The 21,546-nt window shown below is 40.5% G+C and overlaps 6 protein-coding genes across 7 annotated transcripts; 5 read left to right on the forward strand and 1 right to left on the reverse strand.

Annotated features, from left to right (window-relative positions):
* The first annotated feature begins 1,007 nt into the window (after positions 1 to 1,007).
* Positions 1,008 to 1,682, forward strand: LOC101300599 (mitogen-activated protein kinase kinase kinase 1-like). The gene has a single exon (XM_004292797.1). The coding sequence runs from the start codon at positions 1,008 to 1,010 to the stop codon at positions 1,680 to 1,682; it is 675 nt and encodes a 224-aa protein (XP_004292845.1).
* Positions 1,683 to 2,789: 1,107 nt separating this feature from the next.
* LOC101300498 (E3 ubiquitin-protein ligase HERC2-like) lies at positions 2,790 to 5,772 on the forward strand. The gene is made up of 5 exons (XM_004291127.1): positions 2,790 to 2,950; positions 3,028 to 3,189; positions 3,851 to 3,892; positions 3,995 to 4,080; positions 4,176 to 5,772. The coding sequence occupies exons 1-5, from the start codon at positions 2,845 to 2,847 to the stop codon at positions 5,463 to 5,465; spliced, it is 1,686 nt and encodes a 561-aa protein (XP_004291175.1). The 5' UTR covers positions 2,790 to 2,844; the 3' UTR covers positions 5,466 to 5,772.
* Positions 5,773 to 6,179: 407 nt separating this feature from the next.
* Positions 6,180 to 8,447, reverse strand: LOC101300781. Of its 2 annotated transcripts, none has more exons than XM_004291128.1 (3): positions 8,078 to 8,406; positions 6,830 to 6,922; positions 6,180 to 6,309 (listed from the first exon to the last, which is right to left on the reverse strand). In XM_004291128.1, exons 1-3 carry the CDS (start codon positions 8,401 to 8,403, stop codon positions 6,255 to 6,257), a joined length of 474 nt encoding a protein of 157 aa, XP_004291176.1. In that variant the 5' UTR covers positions 8,404 to 8,406; the 3' UTR covers positions 6,180 to 6,254. The 2 variants fall into 2 exon arrangements, 1 of the variants encoding a protein (XP_004291176.1); XR_184027.1 differs by having other exon boundaries at positions 6,188 to 6,309; positions 7,615 to 8,447.
* A 1,084-nt stretch (positions 8,448 to 9,531) lies between these two features.
* LOC101301163 (nuclear pore complex protein Nup85-like) lies at positions 9,532 to 14,946 on the forward strand. The gene is made up of 18 exons (XM_004291129.1): positions 9,532 to 9,899; positions 9,992 to 10,094; positions 10,171 to 10,281; positions 10,408 to 10,491; positions 10,890 to 10,961; positions 11,099 to 11,155; positions 11,458 to 11,577; positions 11,667 to 11,867; positions 11,983 to 12,093; positions 12,184 to 12,221; positions 12,395 to 12,551; positions 12,780 to 12,881; positions 13,016 to 13,072; positions 13,583 to 13,729; positions 13,800 to 13,870; positions 13,949 to 14,036; positions 14,290 to 14,346; positions 14,468 to 14,946. The coding sequence occupies exons 1-18, from the start codon at positions 9,532 to 9,534 to the stop codon at positions 14,660 to 14,662; spliced, it is 2,139 nt and encodes a 712-aa protein (XP_004291177.1). The 3' UTR covers positions 14,663 to 14,946.
* A 299-nt stretch (positions 14,947 to 15,245) lies between these two features.
* Positions 15,246 to 16,217, forward strand: LOC101300886 (F-box/LRR-repeat protein 7-like). Its single transcript, XM_004292798.1, has one exon. The coding sequence runs from the start codon at positions 15,246 to 15,248 to the stop codon at positions 16,215 to 16,217; it is 972 nt and encodes a 323-aa protein (XP_004292846.1).
* A 2,084-nt stretch (positions 16,218 to 18,301) lies between these two features.
* Positions 18,302 to 20,489, forward strand: LOC101301456 (ABC transporter F family member 4-like). The gene has a single exon (XM_004291130.1). It carries the CDS (start codon positions 18,302 to 18,304, stop codon positions 20,405 to 20,407), a length of 2,106 nt encoding a protein of 701 aa, XP_004291178.1. The 3' UTR covers positions 20,408 to 20,489.
* The last annotated feature ends 1,057 nt before the right edge of the window (positions 20,490 to 21,546 follow it).

The raw sequence follows: 21,546 nt of genomic DNA on the forward strand, positions 1-21,546 counted from the left end.
AACGATGGGAGACTCTAGAATAAGGCCTAAAACGACCGGATATGTAACCGTAAATAAGTAGGATATACACGGGTAATAATGAGTTTCGACTCTAAGATCTTGGAAATTCTGCACTTAAGGACAAAAAGTCACTATTATCTCAACTATCTAATTTATTTACAGATATGCAGACGTTTCCAACGCGTTTCAGACCAGTTTAGACGCATTTTCGGTGTTTATGATATCATATTCTGAATCCACAGGACGTCAAGTACGCACTGGTGTGGCCGGAAGCGCGTGTATATGGCAGGAAACTGTTGGAAATGGTCGGAAACGTATCGGTAAATAAACTGATTACATGTGGGCAATACTGACTGTCAGGTCTTAAAGAAATAAATAAGACAAAAATAGATTGAATCCTTTTTGGGCCTGTGACTCACTTGGCGCATAATAAATTTTGGGCTCGTGCCCTATAAGAACCAACATGTGGGCCTGTAAATTAAAACACTTTGAGACCAGAAATAGTTGTATAAATAAGAAGGTAAAAAGTGAAAAAACCCTAACAAAACAACCACTGCATCCAAAACCAGAAGAGGCGGAGCAAAAACTGAGATGGCTGATCACATCGGTTCTTACTTGTTCCCTCAACTTCTTCTGTATTTTGCTACCTTTTTTCAACTGTAAAGTTTGGATTTTTAAACTTTTGGGTAAAAAAAAGCATGGAACTTCCATTACCATATTACTAGAGTTTTCTCTGAGCTTCATTTCTGGTTTGGGATTTCATTATTCTCTGTAATTGTTATCTTGGTGCTTTCAGGGTAATTTGATCGGTCATTTCGTTTTACCGATGCCCATAACGTGTTCGACGGGTTGCCTCTGAGGAACACAACCAAATTTCTATACGCCCCCGCTATTCCTCACTTGCTCCTCAAATTCACACAAAGAATCCAAACCACATTTCCCACCTACAAATCCCACATTGCAAACAGTTGGCCTAGTTTTGTTCCAAACCATTATCAAGTTCAACAATGCCGCGGGCCAGCCGCTACAAGCCGTTCAATGACAGGGTGCAGCGAGCTCTCAGCCAGCACATTCGCCTCCTGCACCGCTCCGGCGCCACCTTCTTCATCTTGGGCGACACCGGAAATGTGTACACTGCCACCATATCGACTATGCCAAAATGCAGCTGCCCTGATCGTGTGACACCCTGCAAGCATTTGCTGTTTGTGTATCTCCAAGTTTTGGGTTATTCGGAGGATGACAGGTTTCTCAGGGACGACTATTTCTCGCTGTGGGAGGTGGAGCGGATGTTGGCGCGGGACACGCTGCCTGGATCAATGGCTGGGGAGAGCATGCGGATGTGGTTTCATCAGCTGTATGATTTTGAGGGCAAGCAGAGGCAGCAGGGGTCGTCGTCCAAGACGAAGCCAAGAGTGGTGATTGAAGAGGGTACTTGCTGCCCTGTTTGTTTGGATGAGATGGGGAAGCAAGACAAGGTGGTGGCTTGTGGGACGTGTAGGAACCCGATTCATGAGGAATGCTTCTTGAAGTGGAAGAGGAGCGCGAGGAAGAAGCAGGCGCATTGTGTGATGTGCAGGGCGAGATGGGGTTCCATCGAGCAGGAGCAGGACAAGTACCTGAACTTGGCTGCTTATGCTTGTACTAGCGAGGAGGAGGATGACGATGATGAGGACGAAGACTAGAATGAATGAGGATCTTCGTAGTGATAGCTAAAAGTGGGGTGATTGTAATAGATTCGTAGTAGATGATGTAAATTTGGTATGGAATGATAGAATTGGAGGGCGTCTAGCCGTCTAACTGTTTGAATTTTGTCTGAATTTCACTGTTGAATGAATGAACGAATGCTCCATTTCCAGGTTTACTGACAATATGAAGCAACTCCGGTCATGCCTATACAACAAGCTAACTGATCAACTTATAATGCTAAGACTGTATTGTCAATTGATTCAATTCACATGTTTGTTAGTATTTTTTAGATTAACTCAATTCACATGTAGGAACGCAATGCATGAGGAGTGTTTCTTGAAGTGGGAGAGGAGCGCAAGGAACAAGTCGGCTCATTGTGCAATACGCAGGGCTAAGTGGAGCAGCACAATCAGTCATGATAGGGCGCAGCACAATATGTACCTGAACTTGGCCGCTTAAAACTAGAATGAGGAGGATGACTACTAGGGACGTAGTGATCGAGCTGTAACACAGATGTGTAAATGATGTATATTAGCAATAATGAAGTGATGGAAATGCGCAGGTTAGGACAAGGGTTCTAATCTGACGAATCCTCTTTGCCTTCTTGGTACAACATTACATGAAGCTTGCAGGCTTGGGATGATGGCATGGGTAAGTACTGTAAGTCTGTAACTGATGTAAATCAGCACTTTAGTTGATGAATGCATTTGTTTTCGTATTTCTTATCGAACGAGGAGCAGAGTTGTGAATGATTTGTATTTGACCAAGAACAGAAGTAGATAAGATATTCTGATCAAGTCCAAGTTAACATCTGCAAATGAGGGCTTAACAACCAGCAAGCACGTATTCACAGTTTGGTGTATAGCTGAAAATGACACATTCTTTAGCATTATCAAGTAGATACACATCCTTAATCAAACAAATTAAAGACGTAATTAACAACAATGGAGTAGACACACAACCTTAATCAAACCAAATTAAATTAAAAGACGTAATTAGCTACAACCATGCAGTGGGATTAGTCATAGATTCATCATCAAGTCAAGGTTGGCCAAAATATCCCAAATAGTTATATACACACACACCCACCTCTTTCATTTCTCATTCTCATTTTATCAAACACCTGAGTACTAGTAGAGAGAGCTCTACATTTTCTCAATGGAGGACATCGATGACGTCAGCGGCTCCCCGACCAATGGCGGCAACTTGGCTGGGAAAGTGGTGGTGGTGGCTGCCGGAGAAGCTCACACTCTGGCTCTCACAGGTAGGAGAGACTATATCATAGAAGCTAGCATTATAAAATTTCATGAATTTTGAGTTTTTGATGATTGTGGTTTTCAGGTGATGGGTATGTGTATTCATGGGGGAGAGGCATGTTCGGGCGTCTCGGAACCGGGTCGGAGTCCGACCAGCTATTTCCGGTTCGGGTCAAATTGAAACCGGAAAAGAAGCACAAATTTGTGGGAGTGGCTGCTGGTGCTTACCACAGTCTTGCTTTGGCTGGTCAGTTTTGTACTTTGAGCAGTAACAAGTATTAATCTTTTAGCTGGAATTGGCTTTATCACTTGTTTTGGTGATCTTGTTTTATGGAGTCTTTAAATCTTGAAATTTTTTGAACATGTTTGTGGGCATACATTGATACTAGTAGATGATGATATATTGATGTTGCATAAGATAAGGCTTAGTTTGTTGGTGATTCTTCTGATCACCATCCAAAAACAACAAGAAAGATCGCTGGATATACTTAAAGTTCATAGGTTTCGCGTAGTTTGATCCACAAATCAAGCTAGTTTGGCTATCAGAAGTTTTTCCTGGGCTTAAAAGGCATGGAATTCAACTATTGAGCCTATGAGTAGAGATATAAATTATCAAGTTCAAGCCGACTTTACTTCTTTGCATGACCTGTGGAAAAAGATCATTTACATCATTACTTGCAAATCTTATGATTTGCCGTACATTGTGCTTAGTGTGAATGCTATTACTGGTTTATACGATACTGTTAAGGATTTTATGTAACTAACCATCAAATCCTATAGATATCAGAACTCTACAATATATGTCTGTGAAGGGTGTTAGCCTATCTAGTTATGAACTGACAGCACAATGAAATAATTGAAGGCTGTACATGATCTCATATGTTTTAACTTCCCCTTTGTTGTTGCAGATGATGGGTCTGTTTGGTGTTGGGGTTACAACATATGTATCCTTCATAACAGGATTTAGTTCTGGAAGTTGCATCATAGGTTTTTTTTTTCCCTTGTTTACATTGTTTAATTCCTTGACTGTTGAACGGATGGCCAACTTGGTGTAAATGGAGAAAATTCTCTAGTACCCTGCTTGCTAGAGCGATTCCTTGAGTTTGGATCTGGAACGAGGAGTGAAGTGCCACTACAGGTATGAGAGAATTCTATTATTGTCGCCGACTTGAATTAAGTAAGATAAGAGCCTAATATATGCTGTCTTTTGGTTGCCACATATGTCTACATCAGGTTTGTTCTGTCAAGGCTGGAGGAATGATGTCTCTAGCAATAGATAATCTCGGTACCCTTTGGATGTGGGGTAATTGCCCACTAGAAAGCAGCAGCAGTGAAGGTGGGTTCTCTCTTGTGAGCAGTTTCACTCCAACCCCGGTGTGGGATTTCCATGGCCACAGAGTTGTGAAGGTGGCATGTGGAAATGAGCATGTAGTAGCCCTAGTGACTGCTGGAGAAACATATAAAGGTGAAGATCTTGTATGCTTCTCTTGGGGTAGTAACAATCATGGTCAGTTAGGCCTCGGGGATAAAGAGAACCGGAATCATCCTGAAATAGTAGATGAATTTAACAAGGACTCCATTTTTGCGGTTTATGAAGTAGCATGTGGGGCTTTTCACACGGCTTTGCTTACCCACAAGAAAAGACCAAGTGAGACATTAGAAAGCATGTGTTGGACATTTGGCCTGGGAGAAAATGGTCAACTTGGGCATGGAACCACCCAAAGTGCATCATCTCCTCAAACTGTGAAAGAATTGCCACAATATGTGTATCTGACCTCTGTTGACTGTGGCTTATTCCACACCTGTGTTGTTTCATCTGCAGGAGATGTGTGGTCATGGGGGATGAAGAAGGGCCTCGGTCTATGCCCAGATGCTAGTTTTACTGGGACAGATGCAGGGGATGCCATTTCTCCCTTGCAGATTTTGTGTAATGGAGCAAACGAGTCTAAATTTCAGGAACCGGTTCAAGTTGCATGTGGTGCTGCCCATACCGTTCTTGTAGCAAATGATGGATATAAGCTTTGGTCTTGGGGAAGAGGAAGAAGTGGGGTTCTCGGAAATGGCAAGACAATTGACTGTTTTTCTCCCACTGTTGTGTTGTGGCCTCCACTTACAGAGGATTTCAAGCAAGAAGAGCTAAACACTGTTGGGGAGGGAGACAGAACTGCCGAAGAGAATTCTAAAAGAGTCACAGAAACAGAGAAAGGCTTGTCTTCAGCAATGGAAGAAATGAAGCTTCTGCAGTCAAAACTCTCAGTGATGGAACGATATGCCGGCATACTTCATGGTTCGATATTTGGGAAACCCTTGGAAGAGCAGGATATCCCGATCTCCTTGCAGAACTCGGGTACTTACGAGATTGGAAAGGAATGGGACAAAATGTTAGAGTCAGCAGATCGGGTGAAGCTCTTAAGGTTGGAAAAATCCTATCAAAATATGCTTGAAGGTGTTAAAGATAAGCTGATGAAGAGAAGGATTCAGGAGATTGTGAAAGAGTGTCTCAGTTCTTCCACTATAAACTAAGCATATGTAATGCATGTATGTATACTAACAATACAGTGGTATTGTACATATACACCATAGATGTCTTTGTTCTTCTGCAGGGTTCTACAAATCCTACAAATCGAAAAATAGTCTGATTAAGATCCCACAGTATTGTTCAAGTTTAAGGTCTGTTGTTAACAGGGGGACACAGTTTACCTGATTTTTATTGAGACCAGACATAAGGAAACTGGTAGTGTAAATTTGTTATGGAATGATAGAATAGCGTGTTAGTGTGGGAATTTTGTTTGGGATGAATAAATGAATGCTCCCATTTCCAGGTTTAGTCACAATATATGAATGCCTGTGTTCAACGCCAATCCAAATCGGATGCGACTCTGTTACGCCTATTGATGATGCTAACCAGGGATTATGGATTATTAACATTTTATTAACATTGGAATGAATGTTAACCAGATGGCTAATCAGTTGAGTTGCACAGTCTAGTGAGAGCAATGCAATTCTCATTGCCAAAAGTGGAGGAAACTATAACTAGCCATCAGAGAGGGTCGAAAAAATTTTAAAGCAGAGGAGAAAGAGCAGCTGGTGAAGGCGGTTTCCGGCCGAAGGAAGTGAAAGGGCTTTGCGCAAAGGACCTCGTCCCCATCACAACTGATCTTTCCCCATTGAGCAACCCTGTGACGGGAGATGAACTTGTAAATTTAACTACAGCAGTCCTTGAATTCGACAGTGTGGCCTTGATCGGAATACCCGCTGCATCAGTCCTGGAACAAACCCTTGGAGGCTGCAAGCTGCCCATCTATAGATTGCTCATTGCTCACATAAAGACCGGGCCGCTGTAACATCAGGGCTTGTATCAAGGAGTCTGGCAGATATAAATAAGACAAAAAGTTAAACATCTAATACAACAATAAACAATAAACACAGTTTCCATGAAGAATGTGTTGCCCAGAGAAGTGGCAGAAAACAATTACACAAGGAAAAAAAAAAACAGAACGTATTTCACTATTTCAACATTTTGACAGTAATTACTCCCCATTTCACAACACATAAAACATTTAAGCACCACAGATACAAACTAGTTTAAGCCTTTTCAGATTTCACATTTTCAAAACACATTTTAAAAAAATAAAAAAAGCATCACAAATATAATAGTTTAAGTGATCCAATTACACAACAAGAATTCACAAGCTCTTAGAAACAGAAGTAGAACTTCCAGAATGGTACTGTTTTGGTCGCATTGCTGTGAACGCAGGGTGGAATATCACCTTCATTGTCACTGGTGTTATGATAGACCAGTATACAAACCCTAAATTCCCAACCATGTAACAAATCCATATACCAACCCAAAATGAACTTTATATGTTAGAAGTTCAGTGTGTTACCTTAACAATGGTGAAGAAGGAGAACACTGAGGAGGGAGCCAGCAAGGAAATTGGGTTCTTGTCACTTGACATCCTGATTCTTTTCGCCCGCACCTACACAATGGGAATCGAAATCACCTCTTTTTGGTTGTCCTTAACTGTGTATGAGAAGATTAAACAGCATACATGTAAATGTAATGTAGATTTAGACCGAAAGAAAAAGTGTAATGTAGATTGTAGCAACTGTGCAGCAGTCTGAAACTTGTCCGAACATTTAATTTTTCTGGATGCTCAAAGCAGAAAAAACATAGAATTAACAATCAAGTCATACAATTTCCTCAGCTTTTACCATTCTTGTTTCACTCTTCACACAACCACTTCTAATATCTATATGTATTTCTTACTTGTTTTTTCAAACTTCCTGTCAGTGCTTACTCAACTGTTCTTTCATACCACTTTCAAAACATTAGTTCATACTAGAAAACAGAAAACAAAAGGAAAAATCAATTTTCGCCATACTGATTGTGTAGTCCATTTTGTTCTCAATGCATCGATCATAATCAACGGGGCTAGCTACCAAAAGCTCAGATGTCAAGTGAAAAGCACAAATCAAACAAGGTTGAGGCAAGGAAAGAAACTTTTGTTAGTAAAGCGAGTCTAATCAAAACCAGGGAATTTCAAAGAGAAGTTACATACGAACATGAAGCCAAATATAATTTTCCATAAACATTCATTCCCGTCGGAAAATTTCTAGATCAAAAGGCAGCAAAAACATGGAAATAAAAACTAAGGTAGCAGGAGAATACATAAGATAGTGGCAGGGCTGCAGCTAGCTAGCTTCCTTGCCTAAATGGAGCATTAGGGTGTCGACAAGTAGGACAGACATTATTGATTTGGAGCCAGGGGACAATGCAATCTAGATGATAATAGTGTGAGCAGGGCAACTGAGTAATGCTGCTATCTTTTCTCAGTGCAAACATTTCCATACAAATAGCACACTCTAATTCATCATCATCAGGTGGAGTCGCTGCTTCCTCTAAAGCCTCGACGAATGATTCAGTTGACGGAATCAGCTTGGACTTGTAGTTTAAATACTACGCATCTTCCGACAGCAACTCCAGGTGCCGTTCCTCCGTATATCTATATATTATATTCATTGCTCGAACCTCGATAATCTTATCAGGGACGGCTCTTCGAAGCACATTGAGTATTTGATCAATAATAGACGGATGCTGATTTTCGGCAACACCGACTTTGTTGTAAACGTACCTACGCAATTTGTCCCGTAACTTGTTGGCTTCCCTGGGAGACCCAGCAATGATCCTCTTGTACCTTGCCAATCTCTCCATGGTCGTCTTTGCATCGCCGCTCGCCTTCTCCCTCGAGAACCGCAACTTGAGAGTGTTTGTGGATTGCACAATTGGTCCTTCCTTATCATACTGATGGGTTTCTGGATTATAGTTGCCATATGCCTTCCATCGCTGGACTTTGATCGGAATTACGTCCACGCAGGATCTGCTTCGGTAGGTGCTTTCCCGGCTCTGATAAACTGTGCTGGCATGTTCAAGTCTCTCATACGGGTAAACGGTGCTCATGCTTGCTTCAATTCTGTAACTGAGGATTACAAATTACTTTGTAGGTAGGTAGAAGGGAAGTCTAATCCTACTTCAAATAGTAAACCTGATAAAACATGGATTTAGTCCTGTTAGTATTTGGACCCAGGGCACACAAAGATGTAATTTTCTATAACATTTCTTATGTGTCGCGCATCTAAATAGTGTGTATGGTATTATCTCGTTAGAGACCTTATTAAGTAATAAGAAAAATAAACCTTGATCGAACGAAAAAAAAACTCAGTGCTAATGTATTTCAACATTCCCCCATGTTAAAACTGTTCTGATTAAAATCCCAATGAGAATAACTTGTTCGACTAATTTGTAGTATAGAAGATATAAATTTTCTATGTATAATGCAAATTGGTAGCCTGAATTTCATGCGGAATGAATAAATAACTAGTTAATTTCAGAATTTCAACCTTTTGGCATCCCCACATGTAAAACACCTAACGATCTCTTATAGGTCATGTTGGTTTAAGCATGGCTGGCTTTAGATGTTTAGTCATCAATCAAACAAAACCACCAGGGTAGAAAAACAGCAAAAACTAGTTCAAAAATGAAAAAAAATTACAAGTCGGCAAAGGAAGTGAAGGACCTTGTTGTAGCCAATGTTTATCACTCTTTCTCCATTTAGGACCGGGAGCTGAACTCTAAACATCACTACAGCAGTCTGCGGCTGTTGATTAATCAATTATTTAGCTAAGAGCATACAGCTGCAGTGATGTTTGAGTTCAGCTCCCCCACCACTTGGACATCATCACCAAAGAAAAAAAAACAAGTCTAGGCAAAAGCAACCATCCATGATCCATTCATGTTAGTTTTGAGAGAGAGAGATTGATTTCGAGCGACCTTTTTCTCTTTTATAACACACACAGTTAGGGTTACGTAGGAAATTACCTTCCTACCATCTAATTAGAGGTGACGTGGCGGGCTTCCATTGCTCTTTGGTCTTTGAGCCAAGCCCAAATTGTTCACCACCCCATATCCCCAGAGGCCCAACTTAATCACAACGCAGCGTTTCACTTTCCCTCTCTTTTCTCACTCCACCCCAAATCCCAAATTAACCAAAACCCTAACCCCCTCCTCACTCACTCACTCACTCACTCAATGCCCGGCGTCGCATCAAACTCCGGCGACCTATCCCTGGTCTCCTACTCGCCGGAGCTCCCGCAGCCCGTCGTACACTCTATTCACCATGGCCTCAAGCCTCCGATCGCTCGCCTCTCCATCTCGTGGTCCCGCGGCAATACTCTGCGCGTGTCGGTTCTCCGTCCGCCGTCCGATGAAGACAGCGAGGCCAGCGGGAGAGTAGTGGAGGTCAAGCTCAGTAATGGAGACGGAGAGAATAGCGACGCCAAGTGGCGGAAGATCGCATACGGCTCCGTCACGCCGTTCGCTCATCTCCAGAGCCGCCGGAGCACCATCTCCAACTTATCGAACATGTCTCTCAGTCCATCGCCGTATAGCATCGATTGGTATAACCAATTCTTGAGCTCAATTTAGTCGTTTTCGATTTATCTATGTGTATAATGTGACTATGAAAATGTGACTGCTGAGAAAATTTTAGGTGGGAGTATGTGATGGAGTACAGCAAGGACATAAATTCACTCCTCGGTAGCCTCGATTCAGGTCCTGATCCGGTGATTGACGATCCGAAGATGGTTTTAAAGGTGAAATTTCGGTGTTTCGATACAGATTACATTTGTAGTTGTTGTATCTGAATTTGATATGTGAAATTATTTGTAGAGAGTCGAGGAGCCTACCTCTATAAAAGCAGCTTGGGAGCTGATGGAGATATTTTATGCAGACAAGCAGTCTCAGCCATGGCAATTGGAACGGCTTGTTGATTGGTTGGCTGTAATGATCCTTCGTACTTTGTTCTGTTTGTTTGCTTCTTGTATCCAGTGTTTCAATTTTTGCTTTTGTAATGGTTTTGTAATGGTCGGTTGGTCAGGTCTGATGATTATGTTGTGTTCGTGGCAGGATTATGATAGCTTGCTCTCGAGTACTCACCCAACAGTCCATTCAAAACTTGTGAATTTCCAAAATGAACTTTCCAGCTTACAGGTTTGGCATGCCTTGTTCTTGTTTCCATCTTGTTTTCTATTAAAGTAAGACCGTATATGAGTAGCTGGTTTTAATGTACTTGTTAAGTGATACATATTGCAGTCCCAATTTGTGATTATGTAGAACTATTCTGCTACCTTTCCTGTTTGTACGAAAGCCACTGTCTCACTGGTGGTCACTCCATGGTTTCCTCAGTTAATGAGATTTATGCTTGATGTAGTTAAGCCTAGAAATCCTTTGAGTGTTTAATTTTGTCTTTATTGAAGGTAACATTCGTTGGGCTTAAAGTCTTATTCACATAGTCAGACCTCTGTGGTCTACGTCTTCGACATTAGTAATCATTTTTTGGTTCTTGAAGATGGTGCAGAATTTTATTATGTTCTTCTTTGTTTTGACAGGTTATTGAGGACGATCCTAACTATTGGGATGTGTTATCATCAGCACTGGCAGTTGGCTGGATTGATTTAGTGGTTTGTAGTTTTTTCTTTTCATAAGCTAAACCATTTTCTGTTTTGACTTCTTTTACTTAATGTCTTTTTACTACATAAGTGGTTATGGGTATCAATGATAAAAGAGATTTGACATATGCTGTTTAATTTACTTGCAGGTGAAACTGTTGCGCTTGCATGGATCTTATCAACTCGATCAGCTTGGAAACCGTGAGGTTGGTATGAAATTAGTTAAACATGGAAAGCTAATATAGGACATATTGCAACCATGTGGTGATTATTTGTAGTCTTTGTATTTTTTTGTGGTAAAAGCTGGGTGACCTGGGTTCTATCCTATGTATCTGTACTTCATTCCATGCTCCTTTACTTTGATTTTCTGGGTATTTCCTTCTTTTAAGAAGAAAATTTAAATTGTTTTCTCTGTTACAACGATCTAAACTATCGCCACATTGGTGTTTTGATGGCCATGTAACAATATCAAAAGTACCTTATCTAATGTCTGTGTGTAACTGAATAGACAGAAAATGGACTTGTAGAGGCAGTTGCTGTTCTTATTTCACAGAAGCCACGTATGCGTCCAGGAGTAGAAGATGGAAAGTTGGGTGAATGCTTTAAAGCAAAGCCTGATTTTATCAAGGTATTTATAATCTGTAAGAACTTTAGCACTGCTTCTATATTCTGGGGCTTGTTTTCTTTAATTTGAAACTTGAAGGATTGTATGGCTAGGCATGGGAGAAGTGGAGAGCACAAATTACGAAGCTAGACTGCAGTGGATTCTGGCTTCAGTGTGATCACCATCAAACCCGGGAGGGATTGAAGAATATGATACAGGTTATGCTTGGAAACATTGACAATCTCTGCAATCAAACTTGCCACTGGATAGAGCTGTTCATCTCTCACTTTCTATATGTCAGGCCATTAACAGTGGTAATGCCCAATTATGATATCGTAATACGGGAAATTTTTCAGTCTTTTAGTCTTTGGGCCACAGATTTATAGCTGGATACTGAAGTAGGCAACTAATTTTTTCTGTTGAAATCAGGGTCTCGAAAGCATGTATAGCCTAGCCCAGAAATGCTTACAATTGAAACCAATGTCAGGTGCCCATAGGTTGATAGATATTATTCTTGGAATCCTTGGGGAAAATACCGAGGTAAAGATTAGACAGTAATAGTGCACAATTTTATATATTTGTCCACCTTTTTCTTGTATTAACTCCTGCAGGTTTTTGGAAACTGTACAGGTTGTCTTGGCGGAATGCTCTAGAGCATTTGGGCCATGGTAAGCTACTAAATTCCCTACTTAACTGCATATACACTCCCCAAACATCCCCCATCCCACCTATAATTATAGAATTTAATTCAAACGTCAGTATGAAGCAAAACAAATTGATTATGCTGCTTCTTTGTTGTTGAAGTTCATAGTGATGTAACTCAGTTGATTGCTTACAACAGGATGGTTGCCCATGCCATTGAGTTGTTGACCACTGGGAGTGATCACGCAGAAAGTCTTCTACATGAAGAACGCTATAACTTGGGGGGAATTAGTATAGCAGAACTACATCGGCTCGTCTACGCTCAAGTTTTATCATCACATGCATTGACTTGGCAAGTAAGTCCAGATGATGTAACTGAAGTCCATTCTTCAGATTTCATGATCAAATATAAACTTCTAGCATATACAACTTTTTGTGGTTGCTGTTAGTAGAAACCCATCAATATTTCTTTCCAAGTGCTATCTTTTTCGTTTGATCTTGACCTCTTTGTTTTATTTGGTTATTAGTTAAATCCATAGGGCACAGGCTAAATAGTTGACAGATAAAGTTTGTCATGTTTGCAGATTGCTCCAATCTATTTGTCCTCGTGTATGAAGCAGGGAATGGGTTTGTTAGAGATTTTGCTGTCTAAGCTGCCTACTGAACACAATGAAACACTGCTTAAGGTAATAATTTGCTGATTAAAGTGCCGAAGTTTATTGTTACTTACCCATTACTCTACCTGAAACATAGTACTCGAAGCTACTTTGTATAATTTTACTGATAGACAAGACATTAATTTTATGCACTTTCCATGCAGAATATAGAGATTTGTCGTCTTTACGAACTTGATACTGTTAGCTCAGACATTATGAAGGTACTTGCTCATTTTCATATGTTTTCTGTTTATGCAAGTTATGTATGAGGTTTTGGACTTTTCACTTGTACAACTCAGCAATTGCACGGTTAGGTTGGTACTTGGTTCACTCTATATTCATGAATCTATATTTAAGAATTCTTTCAGTAGCCATTACTAAGGTTCTTGAGAGATGAAAGACATTATGTTTAGGATAAAGGATAGTTTATTTTGGATATAAACAATACATAAGTCCTGTAATTTAAATATCCACGTATTCTAAGAACTGCCTGACATTGTTAGCCTCCGGTCTGTAGAACACTCTTCATCTTTCATCATGACTGTCTTTCAAACTCACCAAGTATCGGAAGCCTAGTTTATTGACTTCGATGGTTTTTTGGGGGGGTAAATTAAATGGAATGTCTGGTCAGACTTGTAATATTCACTTCTCTTGTTCTTGATATAAGTTGAATTTTCAATGCACCAGTCAAAAGTTTCCACTGCACCAGATAACAGTTTTTTAGTTTTTAGATTGCTGGGGTGTACCATTGGAAGCATGGTAGAAAAGGTTGTGGAGTTTTCTGGCTTCAGCAAGCCCGAGATGAAGTTCGCCTTACCAGGATTGCTCAGCATTTATTTGATTCTGTTGGAAAGTCAATCTCTGATGAGAGTTTTAAGGTAAATGTTATTTGCCTGCAGAAATGAAAACCCTTAGTATTAGAAGACTCAATTCTCTTTTGATACACAGCAATGGGAAGGCTTAATTGAATTGTTGGGGTCTGAATCCAAGACTACCGGGGGTCTAGACTTCCTGCACAAGTATGAACATTACCTTTAATTTCTATGAGCACTCATTTTCCCCATCAGCCACTCGCTTAAACTTCTGATGTGTTCTAGGTATAGGGATTTCAAGAAGTCTCTCAAGCAGGTTCGTGACGGAAAAACTACTGATGCTGCTCATCAAGCTGTAGAATCTCTGATATCGGTTAGTGTATAACTTTTATGTGATTATTGTTTCTCTTGCACTCACAGTTTCCTTAGAGTTGCTTGACATAAGATCTAAAGTAGAGGTTCTTTAGAACTCTGCATTCTCAGAAATCACTGCTTACGAGTGATTCAATGTACTTGAGAGGATGGAATTCTAATCGGATGGTTTAGCAATTTTGTTAATGAAAAAAAATGTTATGGCTCTCTGTTCGCGACTTAGTATAGTGACATTATTCAATATGATTCTGCAGCTTATGAAAAACCCATCTACACCTCAACGCTTCTGGCTGCCTCTTCTTCATGACTCGGTAAGTTCACTAAAAGGTTTTGATTAAACTCCTATAGAAGAATCAAACGAGATTCTTGCCATATATATGCATGAATTTGTGCACCTACTTGAATCATTTGATTTTGATTACCTTTGTGCAGTTGAAGCTGCTAAACTGGCAGGAGCGTCCTCTGCTAAATGTCTCTCAGACAGAGCTCTTGCTCAATAAACTGCAAGAGTTGTCCATGGCTAAGCTCCGTCCGGACTTTATCGAAGCAGACTTGCCATCAGAGGCCCTGAGCTGTGTGAGGTTGGCTCTTGCTTCAAATCTTGGACGAGCCATCTTGGAGGAGTAATAGTTGACTACCTTTAGCACGCGTGTCTTGGCTGATATAGCTTTTGCTTAATTTTAGGACTCCCCTTTTGTTGTAGAAACTATCGAGTAGGACTGCTTGTATAATTTTTTTTCTTCTTTATGATACTTGCTAGGAACAGATTTGTTCAGATAACGGAAAGCACAATGTACTGTATGTAAATTTAGAGATGGAACTGTGTCCAAACCAGTGAAATGTTGCTTGCAAACTCTAGAGATATGACCACTTTTCCCTGTTGAATTTGGAGAATCGCACTAATAATGTGAGTAAGCTGAGAGTGTGCTCAATTATCAAGCAATTTCAAGTAACTATTACCTCAAATCAATCTGTATCTTCCGAACCATTCACTACTGTTGCTGCCTTCAATCGTTCCGAAATCACAGAGGCCCAATAGAAAACGGGTCAGGAGGTTAGAAGCCCAATTTTCTATCGTAAATTATCGGGTATAAATCTAGGGTAGCTGTTAGGGTTTAGGCAATTCATAGTTTGAGGGCTGTAGTATCAGGTAACGCCATTCTTTCCCTGCTTTGATTTTTGAGCTTTTGCAAACACAGAATAGAGAAACATGAATAAGTTAGGAGACGACGAACTCGGCCTAATCCTGAGCCTGGTCGCCGACCCAGATGATAGAAAATCGGCGTCTGAGGTCTGCAAGGGGTGGTGGATCATGGAGGGTCTGAGCCGATCATCACTCCTAGTTGACGACCCCGATCATCTTCCTCGATTACTTGCTAGGTACCCAAACTTAACCACATTCGAAACGCACAACCAAATGAGCAATGCCGACTTGGCATTGGTGGCCCAATCATGTCCCAAATTGTCCACGATTGTGCTCGGAAGGAACGGGGATGCACTACTTGGAATTACGGCTCTGATAACTTCAGCTGCACATAACTTGACTCATTTGGATATGGATGGTTGTTGGTTTGTTACTGACCAAGCCTTTGAAGCAATTGGGTCCTCTAGTTGTGCCCTTCGCTTTTTAAGTCTGAGAGGTAGTTCCGTTACTGACGACGGATTGAGATTTTTGACAAATGGTTCTTGTTCAAAAACCATCAAGCAATTGAAGCTCGAGAGCTGCTGTCATATCACTGATGTCGGGGTCTCGCTTTTGTGCATGATGCGTGTCTTGGAGGAGCTGGATTTGGCGTTCTGTGCCCAGCTAACTGATGTTGGAGGACAGGCGATCTCCACAATTCAAACCCTCAAAGTGTTGAACTTGGCCTGTCTAATCGACCTGACAGAACAAACTTTTGTAGCTCTTGCTAAGAATTGCATAAACTTGGAGGTTCTTATTCTCCAAGAATGTGAGGTCACTGCAACAAGTATTCATGCATTTTTGGGTCACAAATGCTTGCGATCTCTTAATCTTATTTCTTGTCTTTCTGATGATTTTAAAGGATCTATTTTGGAAAGCCTAGCGCTTGGATGCCCTTCATTGGAGTCGATTGTGGTGCAAGAAAGTTGGAGAGAGAAGTTGTTGCAGGAAATGCAAAAGAGTACTGTCAGCAGATTCCTGCATTTCAGTCACTTTTGAAAGGTTCGCTTTGGCTTCTTCTGTTTCATGGGGCTAGGCTATTCTTCATTAAAGTCTGCTGTGATGGATGAACGGTGCACAGAAGATATGTTACAAAAAAGGCAAGTGATTCTTGCACTTGATTGAAGGTGAAGGTTAAAGCTTAGCACCACGCATGGTCTGAGGTGTTAGAAACTGGGTGACCTTTCAGTGAATGTTAGAAACTGGGTGAATCCATTTTGTGCTTTTACAAGTGTCAGTTTATTCTCTTCTTAGTTCATTGGCATTAGTTGCAGCAATTTGTTTCATCGGATGACCTCTGGTTGTTTGTTTAGTTCCTAAATAAATTCTCAGTTTGCAAATTAGTGTACACATGTTTCGTTTCGTTACTGCTTTTGTAAATTTCCAGTTCTTCTCATCGAGGGGTTTCAAACTTGATCCTCTTTCTAAATTTGCTATGGCTTTAAGCCAGTTACTTAACTAAAGGTCACACACTGACCCACCTAGACTCTTTCTCACAGAAAACTAAGCATTTCAGGATTCATTAGGATAAATATGATGAGCTAAAGAAAACACAATTATACTGCTTATTAGATCGCTAGTGTTGCACTTGCCAGTCTATGAAAATTTGTCAACACCTAACTCTTCTGGGTGCCTCTTCATTGTTCTGTTGGCTCATTTTCGGAAAAGCCAAAGTTTTGCATCGTTTCTGGAAAATTCAGAGTATTAGGCCAGTGGGAGCACGTACTGATAATCACCATTGCATCAGTTCTGCATACATGCCAGTGGTGGCAACTGCAAGTTTGTGAAAGAAATATTTCACCCAAATGATCCAGCAAAAAAAAATCAAGAATATAATTTTGAGGCTGGGAAAGGGGGGGAGTTATAAAAGAAATCAATATCAGAAGAACTAATTTTCAAAGCCTTTAAGGTACTTACGAGCACACTAAGATGCGATTTTTCCAGTTGTCATCTTCAAGTCTAGTCTAACTACAAGAACCTGTCATGATGAGTGCAATGCATGAAATGAGAGACTATTTCACAACCAAGACAAGACACAATTAACAACTAAGCTGAAATAAGGTAATTCCTATTTTTAGACTTGTGCTAGAACATTACACACCATCAGACCAGAATGACTAATACTTCACAATGCTAGAAAAAAAAAAGAACATACTAAAATCATGCTAACAAACACCAAATCATGACAAGAACCAATAGTAACACCAAATAACACATTCAAACACTAAGAACTTATCAAGGAACCTAGAAAGTAGAAACACACCATTTTAAACTCTTCATCACCACTCTTTGAGACCAATTTTCGCTGCTGGGGCTTACCCTCTGAGAAATTTCTCCTCTTTAACCTTAGTGAACCCTTACCTGGTTGCGATAAATCCAACAACAAGCCAAGAATGAAGCCAATGGCAACTCCTGGAGGAAATTCTCTGGCTTAAAACTCAAATTCAACCATTACATTTGCCATGTGAGTTGTGTAAGGTTGCTTTTGCTTCAATTTGATGTAGTTTCTATAGGGTTGAAGCATTTGCAAACTTGAAAGTCCATATCAAACCTAAGCTACTGATTGGACTTTAACCATGTCTAGGACATATGGGCTCAGAAAAAACGGGTTAGGACTCAAAGCCCAATACATAATATAAAGTTATATGATGAGCAAGCACGCAGAAAGATTTTAGGGTTAGAGAATTCAGGGAAAATTGCTCTACCGGCCGTCGACCACTGAATTGCGGTGTAAGCAGGTACCCGCACCCTTTAATTTCAGATTTGCATTGATTTGATTTGAACAAAACTGGGATAGAGAAACCTGGAAATATACCCGAATACGATCATAGGCTTAGAATAAGTTTCTTGTTTCAATTAGGATTTCTAGAATAAGTTTCTTGTTTCAAATAGGATTTTTAGTTCCTACTGGTATATATTCTCAGTTCTAGACTAAATAGGATTTACAACCTAGACTATTACAAGGCACCCCAATAGATTGTATTAGGCATTCTACAACCTAGACTTGTCCATTTAAATCATAGACTTGGATACAAATTGGCTCTTCATTCATTTAGTGTTGTTTTGTTGATTAGAGTGTTGCAATGGGAAAAAAGAAGACCGATGAAGCTGGTGCATCCAAGAAGGGTAAGTCAGCTGGAAAGGATGCTTCTAAAGATAGAGAGAAAGTGCAAGCACCAACAGTATCCTCCAGCTTGTTCGACATGGAGGCATCTTCCTCCAGTTCCTCCAGTGCAAAGGCGAAAGTCGCTTCGTACATTAATGATATTGATCTCCCTCCCTCTGATGACGATGAGGTGGAAGAGGAACACCAACCTAATCAGCAAAGGAGGTCAGAGGCTAAGATGCTTGATATATCCATGACAGGGAAAGAGTTGAAAAAGCGTGAAAAGAAGGACCTTCTTGCTGCCCATGTTGCTGAGCTCTCAAAGAGGGAAGCCCTAAGAGATGATCATGATGCTTTCACCGTTGTTATTGGAAGCAGGGATTGTGAAGATGCAGATGCTAACATCAAGGATATATCGATAGAAGGATTTTCTGTAGCGGTTAGAGGAAAGGAACTACTAAAGAATACAGAAGTGAAGATATCTCATGGGAAAAGATATGGACTGGTTGGTCCAAATGGGATGGGGAAGTCTACCCTCCTGAAGCTACTTGCATGGAGGAAGATTCCAGTACCAAAAAACATTGATGTGCTTTTAGTTGAACAAGAGGTAGTTGGTGATGATAGAAGTGCTATTGAAGCAGTTGTTTCGGCTAATGAAGAACTCGTCAAGCTTCGAGAAGATGTTGCAGCATTGCAGAATTCAGAGGAAGAGGACAGTCATGATGATGATGCAGGAGAGAAGCTTGCTGAGATGTACGATCAACTGCAGCTGATGGGATCGGATGCTGCTGAAGCGCAGGCTTCAAAGATTCTTGCCGGTTTAGGATTTACGAAGGATATGCAAGGCCGTCCCACTAAGTCATTCAGTGGTGGTTGGAAAATGAGAATCTCTTTAGCTAGAGCACTTTTTGTTCAACCAACTCTGTTGTTGCTTGATGAACCAACAAACCATCTCGATTTGAGGGCTGTTCTTTGGTTGGAGGAGTACTTGTGCCGCTGGAAGAAAACTTTGGTGGTTGTCTCACATGATCGTGATTTCCTTAACACAGTTTGCACAGATATTATTCACCTGCATGATCTCAAGCTCCACCACTCCAATGGAAACTTTGATGATTTTGAAAAAGGGTATGATAAACGCCGCACAGATAAAAACAAGAAGTTTGAAGATTATGAGAAGGAGAAGAGGAAAGCTATAAGGAGTGGAAGTCGTGTTCAACGAGAGAAAGTGAAGGACCGAGCAAAGTTCTTAGTAACTAAAGAAAAATCAAAGAGAAAGGGCAGGGGAAATGTAGTTGACGAGGAGGATGATGACACCCGGGATGAGGCTCCTAAGAAGTGGAGTGATTACAGTGTGGAATTTCACTTTCCTGAACCTAGTGAGCTTACACCTCCACTCTTGCAACTTATTGATGTCAGCTTCAGTTATCCCAACCGGGAAGATTTCAGGCTGTCTGATGTTGATGCCGGTATTGATATGGGTACTCGTGTTGCCATTGTTGGGCCTAACGGAGCCGGAAAGTCTACACTGCTCAACCTTCTTGCTGGTGATTTGGTTCCTAGTGAGGGTGAAGTAAGGAGAAGTCAGAAGTTGAGGATTGGCAGGTATTCACAGCACTTTGTGGACCTCCTGACAATGGAAGAAACCCCAGTATCATACCTTCTTCGGCTTCATCCTGACCAAGTGGGATGTAGCAAGCAGGAGGCTGTGCGTGCGAAGCTTGGAAAGTTTGGACTCCCTGGCCACAACCATCTGACTCCTATTGCAAAACTATCCGGGGGACAGAAAGCTCGAGTTGTCTTCACATCGATATCCATGTCAAAACCACACATTCTGCTTTTGGATGAACCGACGAACCATTTAGACATGCAGAGCATTGATGCATTGGCTGATGCAGTCGACGAATTCACTGGTGGGGTTGTACTGGTCAGTCATGACTCTAGACTTATATCAAGGGTGTGCGAGGATGAAGAGAGGAGTCAGATTTGGATTGTTGAAGATGGTACTGTGATGAAATTTGATGGAAGTTTCAATGAGTACAAGAAGGAGCTACTAGAACAAATCAAAGCTGAGGTTGATGAGTAAAGCACCACGGCCTGCATTATATTTTATGATAAACGTAAGCTTCTAGAATCGTATGCAGACATTTCTGTTTTTGGTGATTGTAGTTGTTTCTCTGGTAAACTTTTGCAGTTGTTTTTCAAATTAGCCAAACCATTGAGTCTCTGTTTAGTGGATAGCATTGGTCATGATATAAATTAATGATCTTCATTACATTGCATATACGAGGTTCACATTTACACAACTCACTGAACTCAGTTCCCAGCATAGATCAGCAAAGAAACCCATGTTAAATGTGGTTTGTACCCAGCTCTCACTGATCAAGGTATCTATCTCATGTCTATGTTTCCAATTTTTCGTTGTACCTGTCGATAGACCTGTAAATGGACCGGATTTTGATCCGGACCCGCTCCGGATCCGTGATTTTTAAACGGGTTTGGATCGAAAATTAGACCCGTTTATCCGTTAAAGACCCGGATCCGTTAACCCGTTTATTAAACGGATCGGATACGGATCGAGGTTAATCCGATCCGTTAAAGACCTGGATCCGTTTTAAAATAATTAAATAATATTTTTATAAATATAATATCATTGATAAATATTAAATAATATAATAATTATTTAGATAACCTAAACGTCTAAATTGCGTCTAAAGTATGATATTTTTATGAAGTTGAAGGTAACTAATGTCTATATTCTTTTTATGCTCTTTGTTAAATACATTAGCGGTCTAGTATTTTGAATATATTAGTTTATTGTCAAGGAGTATTTTGGCCATGTAATTCAACTTTTGATGTAAACCTTTATTTTGTTATAATATTTCATTAGTGTTAATGAAAATTTATGATAAAATTAAGAAATTGATGAAGAATAAAGTGTAGAGACAAAGAGATAGCAAGAGAGTCATCTTATTCATTGATAGGAGCCCTTTATATAGGGAATTATACAATACCAATATGGTAAGGATATGAATACATAGATCTAGTCTAACTACATATCCTATTGGCATAAGGCCAAGGCACACATAGAGAATATCCTAGAACACTCCCCCTTGTGCCGCGCGCTGATATGCCGATGGTGCTGATCTGTTGCCTCGTCAAAAACCTCGTCAAGTCACAAAAACCCTGTGGGAGAAAAACTGAACCTTGATCGTAGGAGAAAAA

The sequence above is a fragment of the Fragaria vesca genome, linkage group LG2 (assembly GCF_000184155.1).
Source record: "Fragaria vesca subsp. vesca linkage group LG2, FraVesHawaii_1.0, whole genome shotgun sequence".
Classification (NCBI taxonomy): domain Eukaryota; kingdom Viridiplantae; phylum Streptophyta; class Magnoliopsida; order Rosales; family Rosaceae; genus Fragaria; species Fragaria vesca.

What these genes read in the sequence shown, in the direction of transcription:
- LOC101300599 (XM_004292797.1), top strand. Translation starts at nt 1,008, where the DNA reads ATGCCGCGGGCCAGCCGCTACAAGCCGTTCAATGACAGGGTGCAGCGA.
- LOC101300498 (XM_004291127.1), top strand. Translation starts at nt 2,845, where the DNA reads ATGGAGGACATCGATGACGTCAGCGGCTCCCCGACCAATGGCGGCAAC. An exon ending in TCACACTCTGGCTCTCACAG is followed by an intron (nt 2,951 to 3,027) that starts GTAGGAGAGACT and finishes TGTGGTTTTCAG; the next exon opens with GTGATGGGTATGTGTATTCA. An exon ending in CCACAGTCTTGCTTTGGCTG is followed by an intron (nt 3,190 to 3,850) that starts GTCAGTTTTGTA and finishes TTGTTGTTGCAG; the next exon opens with ATGATGGGTCTGTTTGGTGT.
- LOC101300781 (XM_004291128.1), bottom strand. Translation starts at nt 8,403, where the DNA reads ATGAGCACCGTTTACCCGTATGAGAGACTTGAACATGCCAGCACAGTT. An exon ending in TTACGGGACAAATTGCGTAG is followed by an intron (nt 6,923 to 8,077) that starts GTACGTTTACAA and finishes CCCATTGTGTAG; the next exon opens with GTGCGGGCGAAAAGAATCAG. An exon ending in CCTTCTTCACCATTGTTAAG is followed by an intron (nt 6,310 to 6,829) that starts GTAACACACTGA and finishes TATATCTGCCAG; the next exon opens with ACTCCTTGATACAAGCCCTG.
- LOC101301163 (XM_004291129.1), top strand. Translation starts at nt 9,532, where the DNA reads ATGCCCGGCGTCGCATCAAACTCCGGCGACCTATCCCTGGTCTCCTAC. An exon ending in ATGTCAGGCCATTAACAGTG is followed by an intron (nt 11,868 to 11,982) that starts GTAATGCCCAAT and finishes TGTTGAAATCAG; the next exon opens with GGTCTCGAAAGCATGTATAG. An exon ending in TGCCTCTTCTTCATGACTCG is followed by an intron (nt 14,347 to 14,467) that starts GTAAGTTCACTA and finishes ACCTTTGTGCAG; the next exon opens with TTGAAGCTGCTAAACTGGCA.
- LOC101300886 (XM_004292798.1), top strand. Translation starts at nt 15,246, where the DNA reads ATGAATAAGTTAGGAGACGACGAACTCGGCCTAATCCTGAGCCTGGTC.
- LOC101301456 (XM_004291130.1), top strand. Translation starts at nt 18,302, where the DNA reads ATGGGAAAAAAGAAGACCGATGAAGCTGGTGCATCCAAGAAGGGTAAG.